The 14,794-nt window shown below is 40.6% G+C and overlaps 1 protein-coding gene across 1 annotated transcript; it reads left to right on the top strand.

Annotated features, from left to right (window-relative positions):
• Positions 1 to 183: 183 nt before the first annotated feature.
• Positions 184 to 14,041, top strand: LOC123396926 (glutamate receptor 2.8-like). Its single transcript, XM_045091686.1, has 5 exons — positions 184 to 442; positions 9,889 to 11,228; positions 11,563 to 11,866; positions 12,257 to 12,651; positions 13,712 to 14,041. Exons 1-5 carry the CDS (start codon positions 184 to 186, stop codon positions 14,039 to 14,041), a joined length of 2,628 nt encoding a protein of 875 aa, XP_044947621.1.
• Positions 14,042 to 14,794: the final 753 nt, after the last annotated feature.

Below are 14,794 nucleotides of genomic sequence, written 5' to 3' on the forward strand. Positions count from 1 at the left end.
GCCAACTCCGGCTGAAGCTCCAAAGTCCAGTGAGGAAGAGTAAACTAACTAAGCCCGTCACAAACCAGCGAATCTACCTCGCAGCTTCCAGTTCATCCTTGAGAAGCAACGAGTGGAGTCATATAAGAGGTCGCGTGCAATGCACCATCCCAGCACAAGAAAAGGGTTTGCAGGCCCCAGGTAATGGAGAGAGGACGTCGATCCATCTTCTTCTTGTTACTGCTGATTGCCGGTTTCGGCGCAGCCCAAAACGGCAGCGGCAAAGCAGATGAATTCCACGTCGGGGTGATCCTCGACCTGGGATCGCTGGTGGGGAAAGTGGCGCGAACCAGCGTGCTGTTGGCCGCCCAGGATTTCTACGCTGTCCACCAGAACTACAGCACAAAGCTCGCCCTCCACGTTATGGACTCCGTGGGCAGTGATGTTCAGGCTGCATCGGCAGGTATGCGTGTCTATCGATCTGCAGCATGTCACGCTGTGAGGATTTATGAAAAACCAAGGACTTAATTCCTGCTCCCTCCGTTTCTAAATATAAGTTCTTTAGAGATTTTACTATAAGACTATATACGGATGAATATAGGCATACTTTAAAATGTAGATTTACTCATTTTGCTTCGTATGTAGTCTCTTAATGAAATATATCTAAAAAGACTTATTTTATAAACGGGGTAATATATACATATTAGGTTTTGCCTTCCCCATTTTTATAGAATGAAGCAACCAGTCCAACAAGAGTTCAGCGCCACACTGCTCCAAAACTGGACGTAGCTAAAAGTAATAGATCCGGAGACTGGATTTTTAGCTCTCGGATGTCCCGAATATCGAAACCGTTCACGTTAGTTCGAGTACTTTTGAGATCTAGACTCTTGTGATTTTTTAAAACGCAAACAGTAAGCTGCATATGCACTGTTGGTCTGACACGGCTATATCTAGAGCTTCTAGCCATCTACGGCCCTGTTTGGATACTTTAACTTGGTTAGAGGTTAGGGTTAGTTTTTAACTTGTGATTAACCATGAACTAACTCTAGCCAAAGATGATTTTTGAATGACAGGGTTAAATGCACTTTCCAGTTCTTGTGTTGTCGGATTTGATGTGATCGACTCTTGTGTGACCGGCTCTTGTGTGACCGTCTCTTGTGTGGCCGGATCTGGTGTGGCCAGATCTGGTGCGGCTGGATAAGAGGGGAAAAAGTAACTTTCTTGTAGGCCTCACCACAACTAGCTAAAATTAGCACATCTTGGGTGGGATAGCTTTTTTGGGTGGGTTAGAGGCAACTAGCTCCAATCTAGCCCTCATGTTTGAATACTTTAGGGTTATTTGAACCCTAACTAGCTTAAACTAACTCTAACACATGGATCCAAACAGGGCCTACGTATTGGGTCTTGTGACTTCAATGGTACTCCCTCCATTTCTATATATAAGTTTTTTTAGAAGTTTCACCAGCGGACTACATACGGATGTACATAGACATATTTTAAGGTGTAGATTCGTTTATTTTGCTTCGTATGTAGTCCTTCAGTGAAATCTTTAAATAGACTTATATTTAGGAACGAAGGAAATAGATAGCAAAGTTCACCATGACTGCAGAGCGGCACAATAATGAGCAAAAAGTTTCACCTTACCATGATTTATTTAACAGAAACACCGTACCACTGAATCAAACCCGAAGAAAAGAACCTCAGAAATCGACTATCACAAAAGAACAACAAATAGTTTGTTCCTCAAACTTTCTCTCTCTCCTCACTTTTCTTTTGTATGCTATCATTACTTTTCTCTGTGTATCACTACTCACCTGTGACTGGTACAGTTACTTGTCCTCACTTGTGACAAATACAGTGTCCGAGAAAATGGACTGCGGCAGGGCCTGACCTCCGTGTGCCAGGCTACCACGGTGCTGTCACACCTACTCCGTCTCCTGCAACCTAGCTAGGACCGATTTTGTTCTGCTATGTAAAACAACTACTTAAAGCATGGTTAATAGTATAGTCAGCTGCTGGCTATAAGACATTGTCATATGTCACATATAGTCCATTTTATAGCTAACTTGTATAATAGTTGGTTAGAAGAGTGTACTATTTTTTTATTATATGATCCACATTTCATTCTCACAAAGTGCCTAGGAGCACGTGCTAGAACTGGCTCTTAACTAAGATCCCGCTTACCTTCTCTCCCCTTTTCTCTTTCCTCCAACTAAACAAAATTATAGTAGTTTATTCCTTATAGCCAGCTGAATCAGCTTCATTGTACTTGCTCTTAATTAACATGCAGACGCCAATGACCTGTTGTTGTTAGTCCTCTGCTCGAATCTTTAAGAAACTAGACGCCCCGGATAACCGGATGTCGGGACACCCGGGTGCTATGGCACCTTTTCGATAGATCCAGGCCTCATAGCCTTACAATTACTAAGAGAGGCATGAGTGAATTGAGAGCGGGCCTTCCCTCAAACACTAATCTTAAGTCATTACAGTTTCAAAAGAGCAAAGCTAAGAAACCATCATAAGTTCAAAGCATGTGCATAACCAACAGTTTTTCAACGACTTGTGTCGCCCGGGTGGCCGGTGTTGCGGTATCTCGGGGAGGAGCGACCGTAGTCATTGCCCCGGGGAGTAGGCGAGTTCGCCGAACCTCGTTAGCAAATCTCAGTGTTGTCATCGTGTTGTGATTGCTTGTTCCTCGATGGATCGACCGCGTATCTCGGATTTATTTTAACAAGTGATATCAGAGCAAGGTTTGATGAGGCAGTGGATGTTGATCTAAAGGAGGTGGATATCGTTGGAGTTCTGCAGGAACGGTTGCAGTCGGAGCGGAAGAAAATCGACGAGATGTCGTTGATGAGTTCTGTCAGGAGCGACTAAGCAGAGGTGTTCCAGCAGTTGTTACAAGCGGCGGATCAAATCCAATCCGAAGCAGTGTAGGCGGCGGCATCACGCGGGAGCTACGCAGGCAGTGCGTCAGCGCACAGGGCCGAAGGGAATGGGCTGCAGCGGCCCGTGCATGGCCAGCAGATGAGCCGTACAGGCACAGGAGACAACGCTGCAAGAGATTTGTTCGAAGAAAAAGGGGACCGAGTCCCAGGACAACTCGTGTACAGCCAGGACACCACCGTTCGGGATTTGTTCTGAACTCGTGTTCGAGCCGGACAGCTGCACCTGTACGCATGCAAGTTAAAAGCAGCGGCGGGTGGACGAGACGCAGTGCAGATCAATCGGCAAAGAAAGTCCATTGATACGCAGTAGTACATCGAAAAGCATCGCTTTGGTAAAGCAATTAGCATCAAGCGTCCAGATTTGTGCTTACGAGTAGATCACGTGGAAGGCCAATTTATTTTGGTGGATTGCTACTAGTGCACGGAGGTGAGACCACGTGGGTTTTGCTTGTGTACTTCGGCATCGCGGGGATAACTCGGGTATTTTTTCATACAGTTAGCCGTACAAAGAACCATGGCGTCAGTGGGTACCAGGTTTGAGGTGGAGAAGTTCGACGGGACTGGAAGCTTTGGGTTATGGCAGACAAGGGTGAAATATTTTTTGGCACAACAGGGATGCTTGAAGGCGTTGTTGCATGAAGCCAAGCCAGCTAAGATGGAGGCTGAGGACTGCGAGGAGTTATAGTTGAGGAAAGCCGGAACTATACGGTTGTGTCTGTCGGACTAGGTTATTTATCATGTGATGGATGAGAATTCGCTGAAGAAGATCTCAGAGAAGCTAGAGAGTCAATTTGTGTCCAAGACTGCGACGACCAAGGTGTATCTGAAGCAAAAGTTGTATGGGATGAAGATGCAAGAGGGGTTGGATCTTCTGGAGTATATGAACGCCTTTAATCAAGTCGTGACGGATCTAGCACGCTTGGGTGCGACGATTGACGACGAGGAAAGGGCAATTCTGCTTCTTTGTTCATTGCCATCATCCTATGACCACTTGATTACTACTTTGACGCACAACAAGGAGACCGTCAAGAATGAGGATATTACCGCGGCCTTTCTATCTTATCATATGAGAAAGAAGAATGCGGTGGAAGTCTCTTATGGTGAAGGTTTGCTAGTCAAGGGTGAAGAGTGGCGGAAGGGATATGAGGCAGGGAAGAACAAGAAAAAGAAAATACAGTGTCACAAGTGTAAGCAGAGGGGACATATTAAAAAGGACTGTCCAGAGCTCAATGGTGGGTCAAGTGCTAATATGGCAACTCATAGTGATGACTCAGACAGCAGTAGTGATACCCTCGTAGTATCAGACAGGCGGTCAACCAAAAGTGAAGCGTGGATGTTGGATTCAGCTTGCTCTTTTCATGCGACTCCCAACAAGGAGTGGTTCTCTTCATACAAGTCTGGTGATTTTGGTTTATCATATATGGGCGATGACACTGGTTATCGTGTTTCTGGAGTAGGTGACATCAAAATCAAGATGTTTTACGGAGTTGAGGGGATGCTTCGAGAAGTCAGGCATGTTCCGGGGCTAAGGAGAAATCTAATTTCGCTTGGAGTTCTTCATGATGGTGGTATGGTATTCTGTTGTGATCGGGATAAGAAGACCATGAAAATCATGGAAGATGAGGTGACCGTGATGATTGGAGCGAGGACGGCTTCACATCTTTACAAGTTGCAAGGAAGCACTATTGCAGGTGGATTCACGGAGACTGGAGTTGCAGGAGTAGCAGCAGATTCCCACGGAGGCGGCGGGTCTGGGGCAGACTCGTCAGGTAGCTCTCGGTAAGCTACGAAGAAGACAACACAAGTTCGGAGTACATGAAAGTTTGACGCATGGACAAATTCAAAGGGGTGAAGAATATTCGCCAAGGTGGAGTTTGTTAGAGTTGTGTCGAATATTGTGTACGAGTTGGGTTACATATGGACTTGGTGTTGTAGTTTGGGTATGATACATGTAGTGTCGTAGTCGGACACGTTGTGCCCTTGGCCTATTATATATGAGGAGGCACCCCACGTTGTAACCCATGACGACTAGATAGCAACAGGCTCGCAAGGGGGAGCCGGCGGCTTGTGCCGGCGCCCGGGTGGCCGGTGTTGCGGTATCTCGGGGAGGAGCGCCAGTAGTCATTGCCCTGGGGAGTAGGCGAGTTCGCCGAACCTTGTTAACAAATCTCGGTGTCGTCATCGTGGTGTGATTGCTTGTTCCTCGGTGGATCGACCGTGTACCTCAGATTTATTCTAACAGGCTCCATGGCATCTCTCGCTTCATCTCCATGCAATCCAAAGTATATCTCCACTCCGCTTGTTCCGTAGAAGGATCGATGCAGCATTGTAGCAGCACCGCCTATGCATCGGCGCATAGAACTTTTCATTGGCTTAGATAAACGCTCAACTTGACAAGAATGCACTTGACACTTCTCCATGTACGGCCTTGAAAGCAAAACTCATTTTTCAATTTCAAAATGCTCCACAAGGAGGCAGCAACAACCAAATTGAGCACATTCCTTTTGGGGTTATGCCACAAAGTGAACATAACGTCAAATCCAGTAATTCTACTAGTTAGAAAAGAATTCAGAAACAGAGTCCCACAATTGTTGAGCAACCACGCAATAAAAAAGAAGATGTTGGATAGATTCATCCTCCCCACAGAATAAACAAGTGGCAACTTTCACTGGCCTACATTTCGCCAAATTATCTCGTGTAAGCACCTTATTGTCTATACACAGCCAAAGAAAAACATGAATTTTCTCAAACCATCTTCCATACTTGTCACCAATAGCAGATACTATACCACCAAAATCAATTTCAGCGTAGAGAGACTTGACTGAATAAACACCATTAGGTTCTAGAGTCCAAATAGGAGTATCCATATCATTAAGAAGAGGAAACCGACACACTAGCTCAACTAGTTGATTCCCAAGATCTAGCCCAGTTTGATCTACACATCTCCTAAAGGTCAATTTCAAATTAACACCGTCCCACTCAAGTATCATACCAGAAGCTAATCAATTCCCCATTAGCCAATTTCCATCTATAAAAAGTTTTGTATGCAGCAAAAGCCCAAGTGATACTATTCCAAAAGGTCGAGCCTGACTCCCCCTTAGCCCCAAAAATGTTGGGAGGATTCACTCTATATTTATATGAAATGATCTTCTTCCGGTCTTTATCAGAGCCATCATAGAAATGTTTACCCCACGAGGCCAATAAAGCCATGTTAAATTCCTTAATATTGGGAATACCCATACCTCCGAACTCCCTTTTCCTATATATTAGACCCCAATTAGCCAGGTGGTACTTATGTTGATCACCCATGTTCCCCCAAAAGAAGTGGGTCATTTGTGAGTTATTTGCATTAATAGCTCATTTGGGGAATTTAATCGTGGCCATAAGATAGGCAAGAATGCTAATAATACAAGCAAACAACAAAATACTTTTACCCCTATATATGAGAAATCTCTCCATCCATCCTGATAGGCCTTTAATGATCCTATCAATTATAGGTTGTAAATCTTGTCTCTTAAGTTTGTCAAAGTGCATAGCCACTTTCAGGTATTTGATAGGGAAGGAGCCCAACTTACAGCAAAAGATTTGGGCAAATTCTATAGCAATTTCCGCATCTATATTAATTGCCATAAGGTCAAACTTATGGAAATTTATTTTCATACCCGAAAGGTTTTCAAAACATGATAATAACCATTTAAAGTTCCTGGCCTTGTCCACTGAATTCTTCGGAAATAGTATAGCGTCATCCGCATATTACAGACTGACTAGACCTCTTGGAATAACCTAAGGCAGAAGCCCCGCAATTAAATGTTGAGCTGTCGCTTTATGTAGCATTTTAGTAAAAACATCAACCAGTACATTAAATAGAACGGGGGAGAAATGATCCCCTTGCTTAAGACCTCTCTCCCCCCCAACAAAGTGGGGACCTACTATATCATTAATCTTCACACTAAATGTGTTATTAACCAGGATTGTTTTAATCGAGGATATCCATTTAGGACCAAACCCTCTCGATTGGATGAGAAGTGCATTGTAGGTCCCCGAACTATTTCATGGGCGTCATCTATGTCCTTAAACTATAAAAATCGGTATCCAGGTCCTCAAACTGCGGTAAGCATGTCATTTAGGTCCAAATTATGTCCCAACCCACCTGACTGGCCAGCCGGCGCTGTTGACGTGTGACACGTCGGATAGGAGGGCCCGCAAGGTAACGGCCATGCAAGTAAATTCAAATAAATTCTGGGGAACGATAAATGCATTTCACTCCAAATAAATTCAAATTCATGGTTTCAAAAAACGTTCGTGAATATTCGAGAACATTTTTTGAAACTTTGAACATTCAAATTAATGAAGATTTTTTAATTCATAAGCATATTTTCAAATTCGTGAACATTGTTTCACCTCCAAATGTTTTTGCAAATTAATGAACATTTTTAAATTCGCAAACTTTATAAAACTTGTTAATAGCTTTAACAAATTCATCTTTCATGAACATTTTTTTCAAGTCACAAACATCTTTTCCATATTCGCTAACATATTGTGCTTCGCCAACATATTTCCCACTTTATGGTTTGAGAACATTTAATCCATATTTGCAAACATTTTTTCTTGTTCAGGAACATATTTCAAATTCAACATTCATGAACATATTTTCTTTTTTTAAAAAATTATCACCCCTGAGTATATTTTTGAAGTCATGATTTTTTTTCCATATTCACCTTGCGGGCCCCCTTTCGAACATGACACTGGTCAACGACGCGAGCTGGTCGATCCGACAGATAGGACGGATTTTGGACCTAAATGACACACCTACTACATTCTGAGGACCTGCATGCCGATTTTCATAGTTTGAGGACCTACATGACACCCCTGAAATAGTTCAGGGACCTACAATGCACTTCACTCTGATTGGATCATGTCAAACAAAAATGTCCGGCTAACTCTGTTGTATGCTTTCTCATAATCAAGTTTTAAAACCAACCCTTGGGTACCTGACCTCTTAACCTCATGAATGACTTCATGGACATAACCACACTTTCTAAAATAAATCTTCCCTTAATAAAGGCTAAATTCCTAATATGACTATACAGTTTCAAATAAAGGTATTTTATTTACTTATATTGAGCTACATAGAGGTGTTTATTGCTTGGTTAGTCTCGTATGTGTGATGTTGTGGATATTATTAGTAATTCTTTCTACAAACTTGGTCAAACTTGAGGAAGTTAGAAGAAATTTAGAACTTCAGATATTTCAGAACGGAAAGTGTATTTAAGAAGTTTGTTCTTGAAGTTTTTCATAAATATGAGATCTCATTTCTGTGAAAAAAATAAATTTAAACCAGCAAAAAATTGCTTGAGTGTGCCAAGCAATAGTTCCGGCTCTTTTTTTCTTTGCTTTCTTGATGTCATGATCGATAAATAGAATGGTATCATCGGCGTGATTTAGAATAGTAATTCATTGATAAGATCCTCCGACTTGGCTCTCTCGATTATTACTGCTATCATTTTACCACACTATATAAAAGAGCATAGGACAGGGGATACTGTTGATGGTGGCCTTCCTTTGTTTAGAACTATGGCTCTACATTATTATCTTTATACCAATATTTGGGAACTACTAGGGATCAGAATGTTGATCCCTGGAATAGTTCTAAACCATCCCACACCTATCATGTCGAGGAGTGGTGCGGTGGAGGGGGTCAAATCTGGGTGGCGTGGGGGCAACGCAAGTGGATTGGGAGATCAGCATGAGGTGGGTCACGGAGTCGCCGGTAGAAGAGAGAGAACAGATTCAAGAGAGGAAATGGGTGAGGGATTAGTGGGATTATGCCAACATTCCTGCGTAAAAAAAGGTACAACGGGGCGAGAGATTTTCCTGCGTATTTGGGTTGTGGAACAAAGGACCGATCGACAAAGCACGAGAGGTGGTCCATAAACATTGCAAAATTGTCATTCTTAATGCATCATTGAAACAAGTATTGAAAACCTCCACAAACCGATGATAAAATCCCATAGGAAATAGAAAAATACTACCTCCATAACGAAACATATGACATTTGACATGTCAAAAGATCGATCATGGGTGCTTTTATTGGCATGTCCAAATACACATGCACTGGCCATCCAGTTATATGTGGATTATGTCACATTTAATGCAAATGGAGTTCAGATTCGTATTCAAACGCACTTCCTCGTGATTATAATTTTTAACTATTTTTCATGTTATATAAGAATTGCAAATTCTTTCTATCAATCTATCAAGACACAAGCTTAGCATCTTTCACGAAAAAATAACGCACTACATTTTGCAATGGAAGGAGTACATTGTACTCATAACATTCCTTATAGGTTTGCTAAGAGTTAGAATGCCTGAGAAACTCAGCTAATATTTCTGAGTGAATGGGTTAATATTTTTGGCCTTGTATCTCGTGATGAACGAAATCTGCTTCTAAATATGACGTCATAGTGTTACACTATTACCATTAAATATTTAAATATATATGTAACAAACAGTAGAGGCTCTCCCCTGCTATTTTAAATAATAAGAGGTTAGTTTTGTACTCTCTCCGTTTTTAAATATAAGTCTTTCTAGAGGTTTCACTAGCGAACTACATATGGATGTATATAGACATATTTTAGAATGTAGATTCACTCATTTTGTTCCGTGTGTGGACCATTAGTGAAATCTCTTAAAAGACTTATATTTAGGAACGGAGGGAGTATTTCATTGCAGATGTGTGTTGTCTGTTATATCGAATATTGGCTTCTTTTAGCATTACTCGGCTATTTTTTCATGTCAAGGGAGCATAGAGGCAAGACTGAAAAAGACAGTATTGACTAATAAAACCGGAAGGTCCAAAACTAAGTTCTTCTTAACATTTTCCCTATCTTGAAAGAACCGGTTATGATGTTGATACTGCAGATTATTTGACCAGTATTTCGTTCGTGTGCCCTTCTAAAAGCTATTGAATTACTGGAGAGCTACAAAGTACAAGCCATCATTGGTCCCCAGAAATCATCAGAAGCTGTGTTCATATCTAATATTGGAAATGTAACCCAAGTCCCCGTAATATCATTCACAGCAACAAGCCCAGCCCTCGCTTCTGATAATATGCCGTATTTTGTACGAGCAACATTGGATGACTCAGCTCAGGTGAAAAGCATTGCCACGCTTGTACAAGCCTGTGGATGGAGAGAAGTGGTGGTAGTATATGAAGACACTGATTATGGAAGAGACATCCTACCATACCTCACAGATGCACTTCAAGAAATTGATACCCGTGTTCCGTATCGCAGTGTCATCCCTTCGGCGGCAACAAACGAAGCCATTATACAAGAACTCAGTGTGTTGCTAGCAATGCAAACACGGGTATTTATTGTTCATATGTCATCCAGTATGGCTTCCCTTCTGTTTACGAAGGCAAAGGAGGCAGGGATGATGAACAAAGGATTTGCGTGGATCACTACAAATGGAGTGGCAAACATCATTGACTCACTCAATCCCAGTGTCATTGACGCAATGAATGGTGTTCTAGGAGTAAGGTATCATGTTCCCAGATCACAAAAACTTGATAACTTATCCATAAGGTGGAATAGAATGTACCAACATGATAACCCAGGTGAATCACCCTTTAATAAACTAAGCATTGTTGGACTATGGGGCTATGACGCGATATGGGCATTGGCACAGGCAGTAGAAAAGGTCGGGATATCCGGTGACAGAGTTAAGCAACCATGGTCCACTAAAAATTCCACATGCTTGGAATCCATACCTATTTCCAGCAAGGGTCCTGAACTCTTAACAACAATCGTACAAAACAAGTTCAAAGGTTTAAGTGGTGACTTTGACCTTACAGACAGAAAACAGCTTAAGGTTTCGGTGTTCCAAATAATTAATGTGGTTGAGAGAGGTTGGAGAGAAATTGGGTTTTGGACTATCAATGGACTTTCACGGAAGTCAAAGAAAGATTACTTCAGAAAAATAGGACAAGCCTCAATGCTTGATCTAAATCCTGTAATTTGGCCAGGAGAGTCGACCGAAATACCAATTGGCTGGGAAATTCCAACAGGTGGTAAGAAGCTTAGAGTCGGTGTGTGCTCAAGCGAATTTACAGAGTTTATTAAGACGTACAAAGATCCTATCACAAATGAAACAACAGCAAGTGGCCTTTCAATTGACATATTTGAGGAGGCAGTAAAGAGGCTACATCGTCCGCTTTCTTATGAATACATAGAATTTGACACTGCTGATGCACCAATTTCCAGAAGCTACAATGATTTTGTTTATCAAGTCTATCTTCAGGTAAGAAGTAATTCATAAAACGCAATTCCCCAAATTGTAAAAAAAAACTGAGTAGTCAAACATTTTTGCAATGTATTAATTGTGTTCCACATTTCCATCCAATATTTTGTAATGCATTCAGGCCGCAATTATTTCATTCTATAGATAAAAATGATGCCAACCAGAAAGGCTCACTCTAATTTTATTTTCTTTTTCAAAGCAAAGCAAATCAAAACTCTATTGCTTGCTAAAATATTTCTCTTTGTTGAACAACTAAGCTTATATTGTTTAATCAATCTTAAAATGTAGATGTCCCATTTTTCTAAAATATATAAATCTGATTAATACCTTGCAGGAATATGACATAGCGGTTGCAGATATTACTAGAAGATACAATAGATCATTGTATGTTGACTTCACTGTAGCATACACAGATTCTGGAGTAGGGATGATTGTTCCGGTCAAGGAAAACGTGAATACAGACATGTGGCTTTTCTTGAAACCATTGAGCACTGAGATGTGGTTTGGCAGCGTCGTATTCTTTATCTTCACAGGAGTTGTTATCTGGGTTCTGGAGCATCTAATTGGCAATGAACATGTTCATGTTCCCTTTTCACTCAAACAACTAGCGATTATGATATTATCCATTTTTGAAGAGAGTTGAGTAAACATTACTTTTTCTCGGGTCTTTGTAGAATTTTGAACATCATTTCAATTGCATGGATAAAGCATTTGTTGCACTATATCAAAATATTAAGCATCAAGAAATTCCTACAACAAAGATTACTAGTTTACTACACTGATCTGGCTAAACATCTCTACGAGACTATTGTAGTTAAATTTATCTTCAAAAATACCACAAAATAACTTAGATCTATCTAACTAATAATGCTTAACAAATGCAGTATGAAGAGTTAGAGGGAGGGAATGAACTAATCCCAGCTTAAAAGAATAAAAAATATGCCTTTTTCTGCTTCTTTTTTAAGGGAATTAGTATCCATGGTGATTTCTTTAGTGTCTTAATAAAGTCTTGATTTTTGTTTCTGCAGAGGAGGAGCTGAAACGCTTTCTAGCTAGAATCGTTCTACGTGTATGGAGGGTTGTTCTTCTGGTACTTGCAGCAAGTTATACAGCAAGCTTTGCATCAATGCTTACTGTACAACAACTTTCACCAACGGTGACTGATGTTCATGAACTCCAGAAGAATGGGCAATATGTAGGGTTCCACCAAGGTTCCTATGTAGAGGGTCTACTGCTGGATATTGGTTTTCATACATCAAAAATCAGGCCCTATGCTACACCTGACGATTTCCATACTGCTCTTTCTAATGGAAGCATTGCTGCATTTATACATGAAGTCCCCTACATCAAACTTTTTCTCGCAAAATACAGCAAAGGTTACACAATGGTAGCGCCTATTTACAAGAGTGCAGGCTTTGCATTTGTAAGTTTAACTACACTCACTATTCTCTTGAAAAGATAGCTACCGAGGCATGCAAATGCTATGCTTATGTGTTCCCCTTAATCCTAGTACCATGTCACCACAAGATTGCATTATAAGAATTCAAACGTAAAATATACATACATGTTCTGAAAATCAATCATAAATGGATATTATGGCTATCTAATAGCGTCCCATGGAATTATGCAATTTTAGGACAGACAAGGAAATTAATAGCAAAATGAACACAATATCATTTTCTGTAAGTTTAACTACCATACACGACAATATATATGCAAGAGACTTGGAGAAAACATCACATAACAACATAGATCCATACATTTACTCTCAGAAACTTTAACATGAGCTGATGTTTGTAGTTCATCACACTTGGGCTCTGTTCGGAATTGCAGTGGATTATGATAAACAGTCTCTATCGGTTGGTTTACTTTTAGATATCTAGGTGTTTGGTTATCTTTTTTTTCTTTCTAAATCAAATACTCCCTTCGCCCGGAATTACTTGTCCCACAAATTGATAAAAGCGAATACATCTAGAATTAAAATACATCTAGACACATCCATTTCTATGACAAGTATTTTCGGACGGAGGGAGTAGCATATTTGCATTATATGAGAATATCGATAATACTTCATCTAACTCTAATTCGATTTACTAAACAGACTACTAGACTTTTGAGCCTTTTTACAACAACTTTTAAAGTAAGTACTCCCTCCGATCGGAAATACTTGTCCGAGGAATGAATGTATCTAGATGTATTTTAGTTATAGATACATCCATTTCTATCCATTTTTGCGACAAGTAATTCCGGACGGAGGGAGTAAATCATAACGTCTGCACAAAAATCAGAAAGTAAGCCGGAAAGCATTTACGGGAATTTTTCTGCTATTTAAGCAACTTTTGCCATAATTCTCTGAAGGGTATATACTATTATATCAAGGGGGAATGGGGGTGTGTTTTCAGGCTTTTATGGTCAAATATTGTCAGTAGAACATTATATGTTAGCACGTGCAGCTTATAACAATGATCTTTTTTGCTGATTAGGCACTTCCCAAGAATTCTCCGCTAGTTGCTGAAATGTCGAGGGCAATAGACAACATAACAGGAGGAGATACAATCATTCAATTTGAAAAGAAATGGATAGATCAAAATAGCCATGAAAATGATGGCACACTTGATGGTTCAGACGCCATAACTTTTGAAAGTTTTGGGGGATTATTCACTCTAACTGGAATTGTGACAACCTATTGCCTTTTGGCAGCCATGCTGATGAGCTGCTACAAAAAATATCAACAAAACGCAGGGAACATAGGGGAGGTGGCCCAAATGAATGTGAGCATGGGCAAAAAGAAGAGGAAACGAGAAAGGAGATGACCAAAATGAATATGGACATGGGCAAAGGAAAAATAGGAAATGGAAGAGCAAAGAGATCAAAAGAGCAATGGAAACGAAACTGAATTTATAGGGAGCCAAACAGCATTGTCAGTGCTTCGCAATCGGAACAGAAATGGTCAGCCGCTACCAACACAGTAGATGCACACACCTAAAGTGGATTATGTGTGTGTGTGATGCACTAAATTCATGATTAACTATATTTCTGGTTTGAATCTGAAGTTTACTTGTGGACTATGTTGCTTCTTATATGTGTATTTTATTAATTTATCAAAAAGACTTTCACCCCGTTTTATATATAAAGCAAACCACCAGAGCACGATATCCAACAAATGCTACCAAAGAAAGAGGGTGCTTCGCGAATTGAACAATTTCGTCCCATATGTCTGCTCAATGTTAGCTTCAAAATTTTCACAAAGGTGGAAACGGATAGGCTAACTAAGATGACACATTCTGTGATGCAATCTTCGCAGACGGCCTTCATGCCTGGTCGGAATATACTTGAAGGGGTGGTCGTACTACATGAAACCCTTCACGAATTGCACTCCAAGAAGCTTAACGGAGTCTTATTTAAGGTAGACTTCGAAAAGGCTTACGATAAAGTCAAATGGTCTTTCTTGCAACAAACTCTACATATGAAGGGGTTTGGCGAGATTTGGCGAAAACATATCGATTGTTTTATAAAAAAGTATAGTGTCGGTATTAAAGTAAATGATGATGTCGGTCATTTCTTTC

This window comes from Hordeum vulgare, chromosome 5H, assembly GCF_904849725.1.
Source record: "Hordeum vulgare subsp. vulgare chromosome 5H, MorexV3_pseudomolecules_assembly, whole genome shotgun sequence".
In the NCBI taxonomy this organism is placed as follows: Eukaryota; Viridiplantae; Streptophyta; class Magnoliopsida; order Poales; family Poaceae; genus Hordeum; species Hordeum vulgare.